This window comes from Anolis carolinensis, chromosome 1, assembly GCF_035594765.1.
Source record: "Anolis carolinensis isolate JA03-04 chromosome 1, rAnoCar3.1.pri, whole genome shotgun sequence".
NCBI lineage: Eukaryota > Metazoa > Chordata > Lepidosauria > Squamata > Dactyloidae > Anolis > Anolis carolinensis.
In genome coordinates, this window is record NC_085841.1 from 212,785,694 (window position 1) to 212,804,281 (window position 18,588).

General features: G+C 38.3%; 1 protein-coding gene across 1 annotated transcript in view; it reads left to right on the forward strand.

Moving 5' to 3' along the window:
- stk39 (serine/threonine kinase 39) overlaps positions 1-18,588 on the forward strand; it is a 166,072-nt gene that overhangs the window by 59,179 nt on the left and 88,305 nt on the right. The window contains exon 2 of the mRNA XM_062969190.1: positions 17,599-17,711. Within this exon, the coding sequence (XP_062825260.1) occupies positions 17,599-17,711 (113 nt within the window). The remainder of the gene's footprint in view (positions 1-17,598; positions 17,712-18,588) is intronic.

The window sequence follows — 18,588 nt, forward strand, 5'->3', positions numbered from 1 at the left end:
CTCTTTCATAGCACAGTTGTATCCTTTTACATCTAGAAGATCTACTCTGTAAACGCCTCTAGGATTGAACAGGAAGAACACTATTATCTTTGCCAATGGATCATATGTTCTCCCTGTCAATACTACCTTCAGTTAGCACGAAAGGAATATGCAGAGCTGCTGCAGAAGTTGGCTGGCATCTCCAGAACAGGAACATTGTGATGAGTGGCTGGCTTTAAGAGTCTGTTCCACACTTCCTCATGAAGCAAAACAGCTGCAAACATTTTTGCTGGTAGCTAGAGGAGTGTGGAACATCCTGTTCCTTTCACTATAGGGCAAAAAAATGATGGCCATTGAGTTTACTTGAGTGTTCCTTGAGTAATTGATTTGAAATGTTCACATTGAATTCTCTTGGACTGTATTTTACTGTCCTGTATTTCCTGACTGGGAGAGGAAGGCCTATTCATGCTTGCAAATGTGAATAAGATACCACAGATAATCCAGCATTTCTACCTCATCTCAAATATTGGAGTCTACTCACATATTCAGCTGCCAGTAAGCCAAGCAAACAGAGAGAAATCAAAGGAGTATACAGTATATCATTTGGGAACCCATACAGACACTGTATGCAATGAAGATGGGCCTATGTATAGAAATGATCATGTTCTGTGTGCGCCATAGGAAATTATCTTAGAAGGGAAAATGCTCAGAATAAGATCCTTTCATTTTTCATCACAGACAGACTTTTGTATATAGATTCCTTTATGGTAGGAACACATGGCTTTGATAGACACGTTTATAACGACCATAGATTCAGTAGAGATGGTGAGTGAGAGAGAGAGATGTGTGTTGAAAACAAGCAATCACCTTGTTTTGTTTCTGCTTTGTCTTTCTAGCAGCCATGGTGAGCTTTCACTTGTTCAGGAAGACCAGAATATCTCAGGTGATAGGGGTTTGATCTGTTGTGTATGACAGGTGTTTTCTTCTTAAACTTTGGCAGTAACTACTGAACTTGGTGTTTGCAGTAACTACTGAACTTGGTGTTTTCCAAAACCAACAATAGGTGTTTCACAAGATGTGATGCTTTTTCCTGATTCACAAGGTAGCAGATCTATTTGGATGTACAAGTCAGCAAAGTGGTCCGACAAAAGAGAAAGATGTGCATCTGGCAACATAAATTTGACTTCAGAGAGAAAAGAATGGCCAGAATTGAGGATTGAGTGGATTGCCAGGTGCACCTTCAAAGACTCTTGGTTTTGATTGGGTTCTCTGGAGAAAGGTCTCAAGCCAATAACCTCCAGAGTAATCTAAGGAGTGCCAAGAATGCTCAGAAAGAATAGTTGGATGCATATCAATTAGTGGGCGCAAGAATAAAGCAAAGAAGCAACTACAGCTCGTGGTTAAAGATCAAAAGTGTGACTGAGGCTCCATCCACACAGCTGAATAAAATCCCACATTTTATGAACTGGCATATATGGCAGTGTGTACGCATATAATACAGTTCAAAGCAGATGTTGTGGGGGTTTCTGCCTTGATATTCTGGTTATATGGCTGTGTAAAAGGGCCCTGGGGAGTCGGAGCCCTCAGGAGATCCCAGATTCTTGATGGGATTAAAGCTATAACTGACTAAGTGTTGCTAAACCATGCCATTCAGACAGTCATTTGGAGACTTTTGCAAACAGAAGGGATTTCATGGACATCCTAGTGGGAGCTTAATGCACTGATCTATCTGGAGATGAATACTAGTATTATAACATAGTTCCAGTCAAAGCTTTAGTCTGAAAGCATTAAATTGCACTATGTAAAACATTTTTTGTTCCTGGGTTATAAATGCCATTTCCTACTTGGTTCTATCATAAAAACATAGAAAAAATTATTAAACTGCAAAAACTTTGTTTTTGTGGGACATCCTGCAGTACATTTTGCCATAGTTTTTCAATGACTATCTCATAGTCTCAACTAATTCAACATACCGTAATTTGTTGCAGCCACAAATGCAAAGTTTCTGGAGTAGAACTATGTACCGCACAATTAAACAGGAAGCAACACTTTCAAACCAGGAACAGAAAATTTTTCAAATTTTGTTACATAGTGTTACGGGTAGCTCATTTAAATAAGCAAGTATAGTAGAGTCTCATTCAACACTCACTTATCCAACGTTCTGGATTATCCAACGCATTTTTGTAGTCAATGTTTTCAATGCATTGTGATATTTTGGTGCTAAATTTGTAAATACAGTAATTACTACATAGCATTACTGCGTATTGAACTACTTTTTCTGTCAAATTTGTTGTATAACATGATGTTTTGGTGCTTAATTTGTAAAATCATAACCTATTTGATGTTTAATAGGCTTTTTCTTAATCTCTCCTTATTATCCAACATATTCGCTTAGCCAACGTTCTGCTGGCCTGTTTATGTTGGATAAGTAAGACTCTACTGTAAGTAGAAAGTCAGGCAATATTTTTTATTTCTCCAGAGTTCTCAGATGTCTCATAGTAACTGGAACGAAGAAAAAGAAAGAAAAACCGATCATGAACTCAGTCCACAAACTCTTCAAATCTCCTAGAATGCCCATGCATCACAGATTAAGAGTGATAGCAGCAAATATACAAATTACATATGCACAAGATATCATGACTGAGATGTTCAGTAATAAGATTTTAATCCTTCACCTTGAAAACAGTCCTATCTCTTGTTCCACAGTTTCATATACAGTGGAGCCTTACTTATCCAACGTAAACGGGCTGGCAGAATGTTGGATAAGCGAATATGTTGGATAATAAGGAGAGATTAAAGAAAAGCCTATTAAGCATCAAATTAGGTTAAGATTTTACAAATTAAGCACCAAAACATCATGTTATACAACAAATTTGACAGAAAAAGTAGTTCAATACACAGTAATGCTATGTAATAATTACTGTATTTACGAATTTAGCACCAAAATATCATGATATATTGAAAACATTGAGTACAAAAATGCGTTGGATAATCCAGAACGTTGGATAAGTGAGTGTTGGATAAGTGAGACTCTACTGTATCTATAGCTAGATGCACACTCACATTCACACACAGATGAGAGCTATTTTTAAAAATCAAGTTTGTTTCTTAAAAATGTGTATCTTTAAAAGAAAGAATAGCTCCATTGCTTATTAAACAAGATTTTCCTGTATCTATTGGCAAATAGATTAACTTCTGTTTGTATTTCTAAAGTCGTACTTTAAAAGTCACTTCCTCCTATAAACTTTTAAGCCATGGAAACATATACAGAATGAGTGATGCTGCATCGGTGGATTCTAGCAGTTTGCGAATAACACATTACAAATAATGAGTTATTCTCTTTTGGGGGTGGTTGTTGTTATTCAAGTTACTTCTGAATAACTGCTTATTTTAATTTCTGGTTGTATGTTGTATGTCTATGTGTTAAATGTTTTGATACGACCGATGGGCTAATCAATAAAACATGTTGTTGTCTTTTGGGGGGTGGGTGGATTTGTGTTATCAAGGTTGTACACCAGTGACATTTCAAAAGTAGCACGATGAATGGGGAAAAACTCACTCCATTGAAGTTATAAGTAACAATTTCGTTACTTAAAAAAATGACTTCAAAAGGCATTTAAAGCATTTTAGAGATATTTTGACAAATATTTTAACGTCTATACCATTCTCATCATTCCTAGGTTTTTAAAAAATGAGATAACAAGCAATGCAGGTTTGTCATGAGCAAGAGCAACCCATTTCATTTTAAGCACTATAACAGATAATAGGATGATTTACTTTAAGTAACTATCCAACCCCTTTCATGGCAATGGACAAAAACATCTGCCTCTTCTGGTGGTCACTTGTCCATCATAAGAGATGGACAAAAAGCCAGCTATCTTGAAACTGATCTTTCTCAGTGTTTTGTGAGACATAGGCCTCTTCTACACTGCCATATAATCCAGATTATCAAAACAAATAATCCACATTGTCTGCCTTGAACTGGATTATATGAGTCTACACTGCCATATAATTACGTTCAAAGCAGATAATCTGGATTTTATATAACAGTGTGGAAGGGAACCTAGAGTCAGAACTCAGTGAGAGTTGATTCAAGGGAACTAATGACATATCCCAATATTCCCAGTGGTGATGGAAGTTTTTTTTTTATAGTATTCTCGGAGGCTTCCCCATTTTGTTGCTAAGGACCCTATCATACTACATGTTTTGTAGCACTGCGTAAACCTCCATGGCAGCATGGGAAACATGGGATTGCTAATTCTTAGAGGTCCAAATTCCCTGGAGGAGGATTGTAGGTGCCCCTCCCCAAACTTCAGATCCCAAAACTGGATAAGATGTTTTCATCACAGTTAAAATGTGAAGTGCCCAGATTTTAAGGTTGATCTTATTTTCTTCCTTCTTGGTGGTGCTTCCTCCTCTGCCTTATGCTTTCTCAGACTTGCCGTATAAAGGCGTAAAGGGGGAGAGAAGAAAGACAGGGACTGACCAGCACCAAACCCAAATTAAGCAGAGGTTAATTCTGCTTATAACTGGTTCAGGTTTCCAAACTCAGTGTGTTTGATTCCAGCCAATCCTACTCATCTGCAAATTCAGAAATTTCCTTACATCTTTTTAATTTCCATACTTTTTTGCTGTTAATAGGAAGAATTATACAGTGTTAGAGAGAAAAAACCTAAAATTAGTCCTTTTGATATACAGATTACATTTTTATACATTTGCCCTTGTGATAGGACAGGGCAGGACAAATTTGCAGGCGGCAAATGTGAATGGCGAATGGATCGGATACATTGTTGATTTACTTCCCTCTTCTTTGAACCTTCCTGTGCAAATGAGCCGTTGTCAGGTAACTACAATATACTGATTGGCCACCAGTTCAAAATAATGTTAACTCAGATTACTTAGATATACATGACTCGCTGGTTCAGATATTTCAAAATGCCTTAGCTTTTGGCATACATTTGGGACTTGTACCCGGTGTTTTGTAATGTGATTATCTTGATCCTTGCACATTTCCTATACTTCAACACTATCAGTGAATTCTTGTTATAATCAATATTGTTATAGGTTTTTTGGCGGGGGAGGGGAACAGTTTGCTGCAGTTAACCTATATCTACGTGGATAAAAAATGAGCATTTCGATGATTTGTGTGTGATCCCAAGACAATCCCAGTGTATTTGAGAGAATTAAAATAGCCTTGTGCATAAGAGTGATTTCTGTGAGAATAGAAGGTGTTCTTGAGAGCGCCAAAAATGTCCAATTGAGGTGGAAGATTTGTTTGAGTAACTAACCCTCCTTTCTATACAAAAAAGGTAATCAGCTTTATTTTATTTATCTATATAAAGGAGTAATGGTGTCCGTTCCTCCCACTAAACAACAAAAGTACAAGCCCCAGAACCTAGAAATTTGGCAACACAACCCACTATCCTTGCCCCTAGGTTCCGACAACAAAAAGAAAAGAAAAATAAAGTGGAGGGAGAGAAATAATTGTTTTTATCCAATTGCTGCCAGTTAGAAGGCTAAACTCCGCCCACTTGATCTAGCAACCCACTCAGCCCAGTGTTAATAAAAGAATAAAAAATAAAATAAATACAAATAATACAATAAAAAAATAAGAAACACTAAAAAATTAATACAATAAAATACTATAATAACAAAATAACTAAAAATAATACAACAAAATAATAAAATATAATGAATAAAAAAGATAAGTTACAATAAAATTAATTAAAAATACAAATAACGTCAAATAAAAATTCCACAACAATTTTTAACCAATACCACCACCACTTTGCCACAGCAACACGTGGCTGGGCACAGCTAGTGTCTTATAATACTACAATTTTTCAACTAACCGTTTTCATCCCCTCCAACTGAAAACTACCACAAAAACCTTATCATTTGCCCAAGAAACTAAAAATGGGCATAAATCCTGAAAGATGTAGGCTGTTTCACTATTGCCACTACTTTGGCAGTGCAGTTGGCATCAGACCTGGAGCCAAGACATGAATTACCAGTACCAATAACTTACAGGGCTTCCCTTAACTGGACCTGGTGTGTGTGTGTGTGTGTGCAGTGGAGGTGGGTCTGCCCTGGCTCAGAGGGAGGGGGGACAGATGCCTTTCTGCCTGTGGCAGGAGGGACTTTGGTGGGATTTACATCCACATGGTTTCCCTCCTGCCATCCCCAGGGTTCCTGAAGCTGGCAGGAGTATTGAGCCCATTTATCAAGGTGTAGTTGGGTCAATGCCTGTGTCTGATTCACAACTTTGACCAATAAAACTGTGGCCTTTCCCCCCATGTTATGGGGCTGGTGTTTTTTGTCATGTGGAACAGACTCGCCCCTTAACATGCCAGTTTCTTCTGGTTTATTGTTGCTCTGAAGTGAGACCATCCTGAGACTGAATGTCACAGTTTCTTCAAAGCTTCGTGATGCCCATTATAAACTCAAGAAGGAACACTATACAAGCATAGACCTGCAGTGATGCCGAGTGACTTCTGTGCTTTGCATTTGGTAGGGGTTTTGTCCTGTGAGATGCACTGCATGTAGCTGAAACTTGGGAAAGCTATTTAAGATTCATGAGGTGATGATGATGTAAAATATCTACCTTGTAATTCTATTTCTGTGTGAATTTTGTAATAAAAATGACTGGGATATTTAAAGATCCTTTCTGATAGGGTGAGGTTTAACTGGGTATATTTAAACAAAGTTAAATTTATAAAGATAAATCCACCCTTATGCTGTATTTGAACAAATGTATAAAGAGAAGATTTATCTGTCTGCATTTTCATTAGATTCATAGAGACTGTAGATACACAGAACTTAATTTAGTGAAGAAAAGGCTACCCTTGTTGAAGTGTTTGCACTGGTCATCTGCAATGTAACATGGTGAATTCTTCCACTGCTATATCCCCCAAAATTTATCACATAGCAGGCATCAGTGGTAAAATGTGTGTCTATGTTCCTTGTTTCTGAAATGTAAGCCATAACACACACATGGCCTTATGGAATTAAGCTAACATTCTCCTCCAGAAGCTTCCTTGTTGAGTGAGGCTTCTTGACAGGAGCTTATGAGGCTCTGTGAACAATAACCCATTGTGGTCCATTGTTTTATGTAATGATCTCATGACTTGCTCTTTCTGTTAGTGTGCCAGGCCAGTCCTTTAGTACCCAGCAAGGTATACTACAGTGTTCCCTCACCTATCGCAGGGGTTACGTTCCAAGACCATCCGCAATAAGTGAAAATCCACGAAGTAGGGACACTATATTTATTCTATGTGTGGAGGAGAGCAAATCACAGACCACTTACTACAATGCAGTCTGTACTTTATTTTGGCAGTTACAGAGAAGAGGAATGGAAGCTAAATAACCCTTTTTTAATTTTCAAACCCTTCCTTCCCCCCTCCCTTTATTTCTCCCTTTCCCCCCTTACAAAACCATTTGCACACCGCAAAAACGCGCAAAACAGCGAAGATACAGCGATAAATGTGTACATTAATTTTAATTGAAAACCCGCAAAACAGTGAGGGAGAGAAAAGTGAACTGCGAGGCTGGGCTGTGGCGCAGGCTGGAGAGCAAGCCAGCTGAATCCAGCTGCAATGAATCACTCTGACCAGGAGGTCATGAGTTCGAGGCCCGCTCGGAGCCTATGTTTGTCTTGTCTTTGTTCTATGTTAAAAGGCATTGAATGTTTGCCTATATGTGTAATGTGATCCGCCCTGAGTCCCCTTCGGGGTGAGAAGGGCGGAATATAAATGCTGTAAATAAATAAATAAAATAGTGAGGGAACACTGTACATGGCAGTTAGAGCTTTTCGTGACCGTATCTCCTATCATAAGCCTACCCGATCCTTTCGATCATCAGGGGAAGCTCTCCTGTCACCACTGCCGATATCCCAGATCCGCCTTGTGGGAACAAGGGAGAGGGCCCTTTCTGCTGTGGCCCCCCGATTGTGGAATTCACTGCCCATTGAGATTAGGCAAGCCCCCACATTAGTAGCCTTCAAAAAAGACTTGAAAACATGGCTCTTCCATTGTGCCTTTGGAGAGTAACTATGTTATATTTCTTTTCCGTTGCTCCCTCTAATATCTATCCTCTAGACTACACCACTTCCTTATGACCCTGTTCGCTATGGTTTTTATTCTTATGTCTTTCTCACATCCGAGTTTTAACTTAATGTTCATGTGGTCCGCCCCTGTTTTCATTGTTTCCTTGATTTGTATTGTAATGGATATTATTATTTATTGTATTGTTCACTGTGTTGTGATGTGTTGTTCTTTTATATGCTGTTTATATTGTATTGTTCTGGGCATGGCCCCATGTAAGCCGCCCCGAGTCCCCGTTGGGGAGATGGTGGCGGGGTATAAAGAAAGTTTTATTATTATTATTATTATTATTATTATTATTATTATTATTATTATTCCTAACACCTGCAGGATTGGCTCTCCTTTTCTTTCCAGTTTTGGCTCCAACTACTTAAAGTAGTGTTCTGTGGGCAAGTGTTGGTCAATGAGATATCTCCAGTTGGTCCTGGAGAACTTCTAGAAGCTCACTGGCTACAACTGCTCCTGGAAGCTCTCCAGTTGTAGCCAGTGGTATTGCTCCCTGTAATATTGAGAGGTGGGGAGATACTGATTACCGCGCTGTTCCTTAGAACATGGTTATTTTGCATACAAGTTTATCAAACCACTCAGTACTAACATTACATACTTGGTTTAGCTTGTTGACTTAATAGCAAATGGAACTAGGTTTGAGGGTTTAATGTACATGCTCACATGTGACCTGTATTCACATTATATGCAGTGTTGAAAACATGAACACATATTCTGTGATTCAAGGTGGGGATGCAAAGCTCTATTGGTCATGCGTGCTGGTTCTGATATGTACTGTTATCATACAAATTTGAGAATTTAGGGGTAAAAAGATGATCTTTAGTTACATGCTAGTTATTTAACCCTTAATCTATCCCCCATTATTTTATTGAGGTAATTATGGAATGGATTGTGTTATGCTGGCTATGGAAAGTGGCATAGTGAATCTTGCAACAATGCACAGCTTTCTTTACTCATGTTCTTCAGTTTGTTTGTGATGGACTTCTTCCTACCTCCACATCTTGGTACAGCCTTTTCCTGTACATAGTTGCTCCTCATAAAACAATGTGTTCATCGGGGTTGTGGTATGTTTTCCGGGCTGTATGGCCATGTTCTAGAAGTATTCTCTCCTGACGTTTCGCCCACATCTTTGAGTGTTCATCTTTGAGTGTTTCCCTGTCCAACTCCCTTGGTAATACAGTAGAGTCTCACTTATCCAACACTCGCTTATCCAACATTCTGGATTATCCAATGCATTTTTGTAGTCAATGTTTTCAATATATCGTGATATTTTGGTGCTAAATTCGTAAATAAAGTAATTACTACATAGCATTACTGCGTATCAAACTACTTTTTCTGTTAAATTTGTTGTATAACATGATGTCTTGGTGCTTAATTTGTAAAATCATAACCTAATTTGATGTTTAATAGGCTTTTCCTTAATCTCTCCTTATTATCCAACATATTCGCTTATCCAACGTTGTGCCGGCCCGTTTACGTTGGATAAGCAAGACTCTACTGTATTTGTTGCTGTGCAGTTACTTCAGGGTGAACATATCAACCCAATAAATGTTATGGAGTACACAGGACAAGACGTGTGGGCAAGACAGGAGATCCTGGAGACCAAACTGCTATGAGGCCATTTCCCTTGGCTTTCTCTTAAAACCTTTTCTTATATAGTTTTCCAGCCTCTGATACTGTCAAAAGACAGAAGAAATTCTCAGTGCTTTTCCAGTTCAGAGAATATGTAAATTTGGTAATACAGTATCAAGATGACTTCACTTCTCCAATAAAAGAAATGTTTTTGGCAGATATTGTCACACCATAATGAATATACAATCCCATAATTCCTTCAGAACTCCTTCCACATCACACACACACTTGGCTTAAGTGACCTAGGGAAAACAGAGAAGAAAACCTACATATTTTTGAGTGTAATAGATTTTAACCTAATGTCTATCTATACTATAAAATACTTCATTATTTAGCAGATATGCTAGAAAAACTAACTAATAATTGCTCCTTTTGTAAAATGTTACTATTAGACAACTGAAATGAATTCAAATGAATTCACTTCCTTAATTAGAACTAACTGCCAATTCTCCTTGTCCCCAGGTAGCCTTCATGAAGTATCTCAGGAGGTCAAAACTAGAAGTCTAATCTGTGGTTGGAAACTTACTGATAAGCATGCAATATTAAAACCTCTCTGTTATCTCTCACTGTGAACTGACAGCTTCCTGAGATCAGCTGTCTTCAGCTGACAATTTGTCCAGAAACATTCCTGTAGAACAGTTACTGAAGTCTGCCAGAACTTCTCAGCTTTTGCCATCAAAGGTTCTTGTCTCCACTTCCTCTTCAGCTTTCTTTCGGCTTTATTCTGATGCCTTGTTTTCATTCAAGTTATACTTTCCCTGACTCAGATTTAAGCTGACACTTTTCTGAAGTCAGAACCAGTAACTGTGGGCCTTCCAAATGTTGGACTTCAATTCTTGGAAGCTCCAACAACACATTCAGTGATGAGGAATTCACTGCCATGAAAATGAATGTTGCTTGCATTCATTTGGTATCAGGTGTAATCTGGTGATCTGGCATTTAGCAGGAGAACACAAGGTGATTGGGTAGAACAGGGATAGAGAAACTGGCTCTCCAGGGACCCATTCGCACTGCACAGTTGCAAAACTTTTGTTCTACTTTAACTGCTATGGTTCTGAAATGCGAAATCCTTTAGACACCTTTAGAAACTGCTAATTTCTTCTTTTCCTCTGATCAAACTACAAGCCTCGGGATACTACACATCATGATTGCATTCCAATTGTTGTGTCGACATCCTATAGAATCCTGGGATTTGTAGTTGGATCACAATCTCCAAGGGAGCTCCTTGGCAGAGGAGTTTCAATGCCAATCTCAAGACTTCATAGTATGTAGCCATGGCAGTTAAAGTGGAATCATAGTCTTATCACAGTAGATTAAAAAAGGGTCCCAGGAAAAAATTGGGTAGGGAACCTACTTGCTTTTTCTATTTTTTTTAAGTCTTTGTCGTTGTCCCCCCAATATTTGAAAAATTGAAAAAAAGGGATAATGAAATATTTTCTTTTAGAATGATTAATAGAATGCTTAATACAGGACATTCGTTCTTGTATTTATTCCTTCCTCTGTAATTTTTAAAATGGTATAACAGGACAACTTTGATGCACGGCCATGTACAATATCAGATTTTTGAAATTCCGGATCTTGTTGTCCTTTAATGTTCTTTTCAAAGGAATTAGTGCTTTATGAAAGACTTAACATAAAATATTTTGGTTTATATTAATAATGTTGATGGTTTCTCCTTTTTTAATTATTTGTTGCCTTTTCCATATAAACTGGCAGAAACAAAGAATCTCTGTTTGTAATGACAATACAGTAGAGTCTCACTTATCCAACACTCGCTTATCCAACATTCTGGATTATCCAACGCATTTTTGTAGTCAATGTTTTCAATACATTGTGATATTTTGGTGCTAAATTCCTAAATACAGTAATTACTACATAGCATTACTGTGTATTGAACTACTTTTTCTGTCAAATTTGTTGTATAACATGATGTTTTGGTGCTTAATTTGTAAAATCATAACCTAATTTGATGTTTAATATACTTTTCCTTGATCCTTCCTTATTATCCAACATATTCGCTTATCCAATGTTCTGCCGACCCGTTTATGTTGGATAAGTGAGACTCTACTGTACTTCAAAATATTTAATGCATTTGTAAAATTCTTTATGTGTATGCATGTTATTTAATGTTAAGAGCAACTGCATGGTAGCCAATTTTGCCATATGATGCCACCTTGTCGATGTCTGCTTTATCAGCCCTGGCAAGATTGCAACCAGCTCCTAATACAGCTGCAACATTTGAATGGAAGCTATAATTTATGGGGTGCTTGCATTGAATAATATGTCTCTGCACTATGCTGAAATGTTGAGCAGTGATTGTTTATACTATGCAGAATATTGTATACACATAAATTAGAGATAGATGACTAGACACCTCATTTGAGATTGGCTTTGGCAACTTTGTCTGATAAGAACCATTCAGAGGTTGGGATAAATCAACGTTCCTACATGCCATTTGGGGACACTGATGTTCAAGAGAGGTCAGCGCTGCCTAAATCCCTACCCCATGGTAGCTAAGCTTTTGAAATATATTAACAGCAATTACTCTGATTCACTTCAGTTAGAACTTCATTCTCTCCCTTACAGCAGCCTTGAACCTTTGGGGGATTAATGTGTATCTGATAATCCTCTGCTTAGAAAACGGAAGGAAGGAAGTGCAGGAAGGAAGTATGTAGCTGTGAATGGAGTGTCTTTCTTGCTCGGCTTGTCCCACCCAATAATTTGGAATGTCAAGTAGTGTACCATAAAAACCAGTAACACATTTTCTTAAAAGACAGATTGAAAGGAACAATTAGACAAGTTAAAACAAAATGGTTAGAATATTAGCTAAAAACAATGGAAAAGTGTAATGATGTATCTGCAAATTGGAGTAAGAATTTGGCCTAAATTTTAAAATAAATGCCATGCTTTTACTTGGCACTGGAAACATGCCAACCTGTGTGCCAGTTGAGTCTCTGATGGGAGGATATTCTAAAGCCGAGGTGTCACCAAAGAAAAGGCCCTTCCTCTCATCTCACCACAGTGAATGGTCTCCAGTGCTGGAGAGCTAGAGAGCTTTTTCTCCAGCACACCTCAGTCCTCCGCCCGGTACAGACAGCTTTAATCCTTAGCTGTAAGTAACAGTAAAGGTAAGCTCTTAAATAACAGGCCTGAATTAAAGAAGGTCTGTCATATATGACCCAGATTGGATAGGCTCAATTAGAGTTTAAGCTTGCATAGAGTTCGCTCATAAAATTGTAAATACCACGTGATCCTGTTTCATGATGTTGAGTAGATCCTATACAATAGCTGTGTCTTCTATCCTTGGTGATATTGATTTGGTTTGAGCTTTGTGGGCACCTCAATTTGTCGTGATTCTCCATTCTGTGCAGGAAAATAATCCAGAAAAAGAGTTTGGAGAATGAGCTCAAGGTCTTCACTCAGGGTTGTAAGTGCTACAGTATGAAATACTTACTGAAGAGCCTTTCTGTAATTGCCTGAGGTATTGTGTGAGTCTTGTGATCCTAAACACATTTATGTGGAACTATTCTGCAAATATTAGTGGAACCAGTAACATCCTAGTTGTAGGTTTGGTAATTAAGCTAATAACCTCCTAGTTGTAGAATTGTCATCCAGTCTAAACCTGTGCATCCCCAGATACTATACGTTGTGTGTCTTTATGCCATTTCTGACCTATATCTGCTGACCAAAAGGTCGGCGGTTCAAATCTGGGGAGTGGGGTGAGCTCCTGCCTGTCAGCTCCAGTTTCCCATGTAGGGACATGAGAGAAACCTCCCACAGAAACATCTGGGCGTCCCTGGGCAACGTCCTTGCAGATGGCCAATTCTCGCACACCAGAAGTGACTTGCATTCTCTCAAGTTGCTCCCAACACTATAGAATTTTCTTGGCAAAAGTGGTTCTGAAGGTTTGTTGTATGTCTTTCGGGCTGTGTGGCCATGTTCCAGAAGCATTCTCTCCTGACGTTTCGCCCACATCTATGGCAGGCAACCTCTGAGGATGCCTGCCATAGATGTGGGCGAAACGTCAGGAGAGAATGCTTCTGGAACATGGCCACACAGCCCGAAAGACATACAACAACCCTGTGATTCTGGCCATGAAAGCCTTCGACAACACATGGTTCTGAAGGTGTTTGGCATTGGCTTCCCCTGAGACAGAGGCTGTGTGTCCTGCCCAAAGTTTTCCGTGTCCAAGTAAGGATTTGAATCCTGGGCTCCTACTACTTTAGTCCAGCACTCAGAGTTCTACACTTCACTGACTAATATTTTTGGTGCTGTTGTTGGATTTCAAAATACAGAAGCCTCAGACAGCATGGTCACTGATGAAGGATTTGAGGTTTGTAGTCTCATAACATCTGGGAAGGTAAAGGTTGGCAATCGGTGATCTAGGATACTTGTGTTTCAATTCTGTATGCAACAAAGCTTTTTGAAAGAGCAAGGTCTGTTGGTCTTCTTCAATGAATATTAGGGGAAATATTATTAGGGAGAAAAATAGTGCAATTAATGTGAGTGTATCAAAGTGTTTTTTTGTTATGTGATGCTGTTGGTTTAGTGTCTGCGTATCTTGGTAATATAACTGAGTGGCTATACTGAGTTAAAAGCTTTGTCTTCAAAGCGTGTCAGAGTGAAAATTGCATACAAAACATCCTATTTCTAAATAAGTAAGCAAACATCAATTAAAACACAGACAATAACTTCCAGTCATGCGGTATTGTGTCAGTTCTGTTGTTGGATGGGAGGGAAGAGAGCCCCATTGTCCTGGATTAGGCTTATAACTCAGTCCCCATTGTAAAGCTTTGTCACAAAAGCTTTCTCTCTTTCTCTCTCTCTCTGTTGTATTCATCTGGGACATGACAGGTTGACAGGCAGAGTGGAACCTGCTGTTTCAGAAGGGCTGCTAGAATATCTCACAAGTTTGTCTGTTCACTGATTTGGTAGAACTTTCAAAAAAAGAGTGGCTTAAAGGAATTGCATCAGGCAATAATTATTTGTTAAATTTGTATGGTATTTTTTCTTCAGGGAACTGCAGGTGGCATACATGACTTTCTTCCTCCTTACAACAGCAATGTTACGCTCTGTTAGCGTTGTAAAGTTGAACAAATTGTCAGACAATTTAATTGCACAAAAGATGGAACATGCTGGTTTTCTGCTGCTCCAAAGAGAAGAATACAAATTAATATATCAAATTATCAGAAAAAGATGCCACATAAACATTAGGAAGAACATTTTTACTGTAAGAGATGTTCAACACAGGAATAGATTGCCGTGTGTGTGTATGTGTGTAAGGATGGACTCTCCATCTTTGGAGGTCTTTAAACCGAGGTTGGATAAGCAGCTTTCAAGAGTACATTAGCTGTATATTTCTGAAATGGAGATACGATGTCCCTTTTTGGTCACTTTTAATTCTAAGTTCTAAGATTTCCAATTTATTATCCATCAGTCTGACCGTGATACTACATTGCTTTTTAATTTTAATTAAAAAATAATAATTTCTTCTTTGTGGTCTCTGAGATTCACACAAATGGGTCACTGCACCTGCCCCCCCCCAGGTTCATGTAACCAGCCTGATTCCCACTTAAACTCTTATTTCCTTATTGTCCATGAGAGCAGTAGTGAGATTAGGTTTCTCTTGCTGCCTCATCATGTTGAAGAAAAGTGAGATACATCATCTAATCTTGGTCCTTTGAGATGTCAATTTCTTCATCAAGTTTAAGTGATTCAGGATGTTTCATCCTTCCTCTGTTGAAATAAGGAGATTAGTTTGCAATGCTGAATTTGAAAGATGCTTATTTTCATATTGGGATCTGACTGTCACACAGGCACTTCCTTTGTTTCACTGTAGGAAAAAGGCCTATCCGTTTCAAGTTTCTTTCTACCACATCTTGAGTCTTTACAAAGTGTATAGCAGTTCTGGCAGCCAGACTCAGGCTGCACCATATAATGCATTGTGGGAATCACATTATCCTGGTGCATTCATATAATTCACACAGGCTAATACAGTGTAACATGGGGTGAGCCATTTAATGTGGCTGGAGCTTGGGTTAAAACAAAAACACCAGGGAAGGTCTGAATCCTGCACTAGATCAAAGATCTGTGTCTTTGAACACTGCCATGAGGAATGTCTCATTCTAGGGCAGATTCAACCAAAAAATGGTGTTCTGTTGGTCACAGGTCATGGGTTTTGATTTCCGTATGGAAAATCCTTCGGTAATTTCATTAATATACTTCCATATATTCTCCATTTAATGTGTTATAACTGTTTCTGCATTGCTTTTGGATTTCAATAAATCTGTGTTCTCATCAGTAATTTAGTGCTTATTAAACAAATTAATCCTTCGTCTAATCATCATCACTTTTGATGGCTGCAAATCTAAAATGCCCCCCCCCCCCCCCCCCCAAGGCTTGTTTGTATTCATTCAGGGTTTTTTTTCCAAACGGTCAGATAGGGTAGGTATTCATATGTTTGTAAAAACTACGGACAAGGGCATCTAGCATGTGCGGTCATAGAAACAGAAGTTGTGTAACTTGAAACGGAGCCCTCTTGTGTTTTAACCTCACTCTCTCCACCAAGAATATGGAAAATTACTAAAGAGATTAAAGCTTACCAAAATAAGCTGATGCAGTGTGAATGTTTTGGCTGAACTGTTTTAGTTGCTGTTTCATTATAAATATAGCTCTCTGTAGTGGTGGGTGGGAGAATAGTGAGACCAAACTTCCTTAACAGCAGAGGAAGAAGGGTTTCACTAAAGAAAGTCAGTGCATCTCTCTTTGCTTTTAGACTGCCTGCTTTTGAAGTATTTTAAAAAATGGTGAAATGAATATTGTGATGATGTCCATGTTTATGATGGATTTCAAACTTTCTGGCTTTCGGGAGCCTCAATATATGTATTCATATATTGCTCAGGATTCCAGGAGATACTGGAAAAGATACATATTGTCTGGGTGATTCTGGAAGCCATCATTAAAAAAATTAAAGAGTTTTTATAGCTCTCATCTAATACATGTAGGGAGATATGATGTTTATACATGTAGCTTTTCCACATTGCTCTGTCTAAACTGGGAGTGCATTCTGTTGTGGGCAGAAGGGAGATAACTTTAGTTTTGTATGGTTAGCTCTTCTTTTATTCCTTTCTTGTGGTCAACAATTACGTTAATTTTTAAGAAATAAGAGTGTGCCTTAAAATTGCTTAACAATTTGACAATGAGTTAATTTGTGTTGCATGATTCCAAATGTAAATTGTGTTACAAGCTATCTGCCTTGATGGAAAAAACTAGCGTACTTGGCAAAATTTCCAAGAAGGCAATAAAGTAGGAGGATATTGGATGAATGGATTTTAAGCATGTTTTATGTTTTATATTTTATACAGTATTTAACTGGTTGTAATACATTTTATATGTTGTTGTTTTAATGATGTGTCGGCATCGAATTGTTGCCAATTGTATGCCGCCCTGAGTCCCTTTGGGTGAGAAGGGCGGGATAGAAATATTGGAAATAAATAACTGAGGCTTACCACATTTGGACTGCCAATGAATTGGATGAACATTTGTAGTCTACAGTATTGGTTTTTAGTATTTAGGTCTCCAAATGTTTGGGACTTCAGCTCCCAAAATTCCTCCCCATTGCCCATTCTAGCTGAGGCGTTTAGAACTTACAGTCCAAATATTTGGAGGTTTCGAGCCTGAGAATTAGGTTACTTAGAAGTGGTTCCTATGTCAATGCTTTGCAAAGAAAGACTGAGGGCCGAACTGTCTTTGATGAGTATTACTGACATTTACCTTGATAAAAGTTCTAAAGAACCCTGGAGTTTTGTAGAATACAATTCAAAATTGTTTGTACTGATAGCTTTAACATTTTTTTTCTTTTCTTTTTTGTCTTCTTCAGGTAGTGGGGCCACAGCTGTAGTCCAAGCAGCACTATGCAAACCCAGGCAAGAACGTGTAGCAATAAAAAGAATCAACTTAGAAAAATGCCAGACCAGTATGGATGAATTGCTTGTAAGTAAGCAGTGCAGAAAACAGCAACCCGACAAAGATGTCTTTATGCATATGCGTGCCAAATCCTGAAGTTTGACGCACATCCATAAATCAAGCTCACAAAAACTGAATTGTGCTACTCAGGGATGTTCTCAGATGTCATATTTCCCACCCATACATCGTTTGTTGATTCTTATCTGGTTGAAAGATTCCAAAGCCCCAGTATTTGCAGAGAAATCCGTTTGGTGAATGGCATCTAAATATTGCAAACAGGGCTCTTTTTTTACTCTCTTTCATGTCCATGTGGTTTTTTCTTTTCATTTTATTTCCTCTTTTTGTTCCGGAGATGTGGTTGCACTAGCATTACAGGAACCTGCATCCTGCTATGGTTTAGAACAGTTATTGGGGAAGCAGTCAAAGCAGAATGAAGTATCACTCATGTGACCACTATGCTTTTTCTTCCCCTACTTTAAAGTAATTATAAGTTGATTCCTGGATTTCTTTTCCGTTTTGCATTTGCTTCCGTATGAAACCATTTTAAAAACATTCACATAACAGAAACAAGTGCTGGATAGCTCTATGAGCAAATAAAAATAAAGGTATGAACAAAAAACTTTGGCTTTGTCCTGGCCTTTTTGGAGAGAAAAGCTTTTCAATTTCTCCAATTTCATCACAGAGCTGGCAACAATTTTGAAAAGAGGCAAAATGTGTCTAAACTTTTAAAAAAATACACTAAAACCAAACTCAAAGATTTTCTCAGTCAGGAAAATGCTACAGAGATTGCTGCCAGTTGTCGTAAGTGCTTAATTCTTGTCACAGATGTACTCCCTGGATTTGTTTTTAATAAGACCTGAGTGTTCCAATTGCACCAACTATAGTTTGGAGGTTGAACTTTATT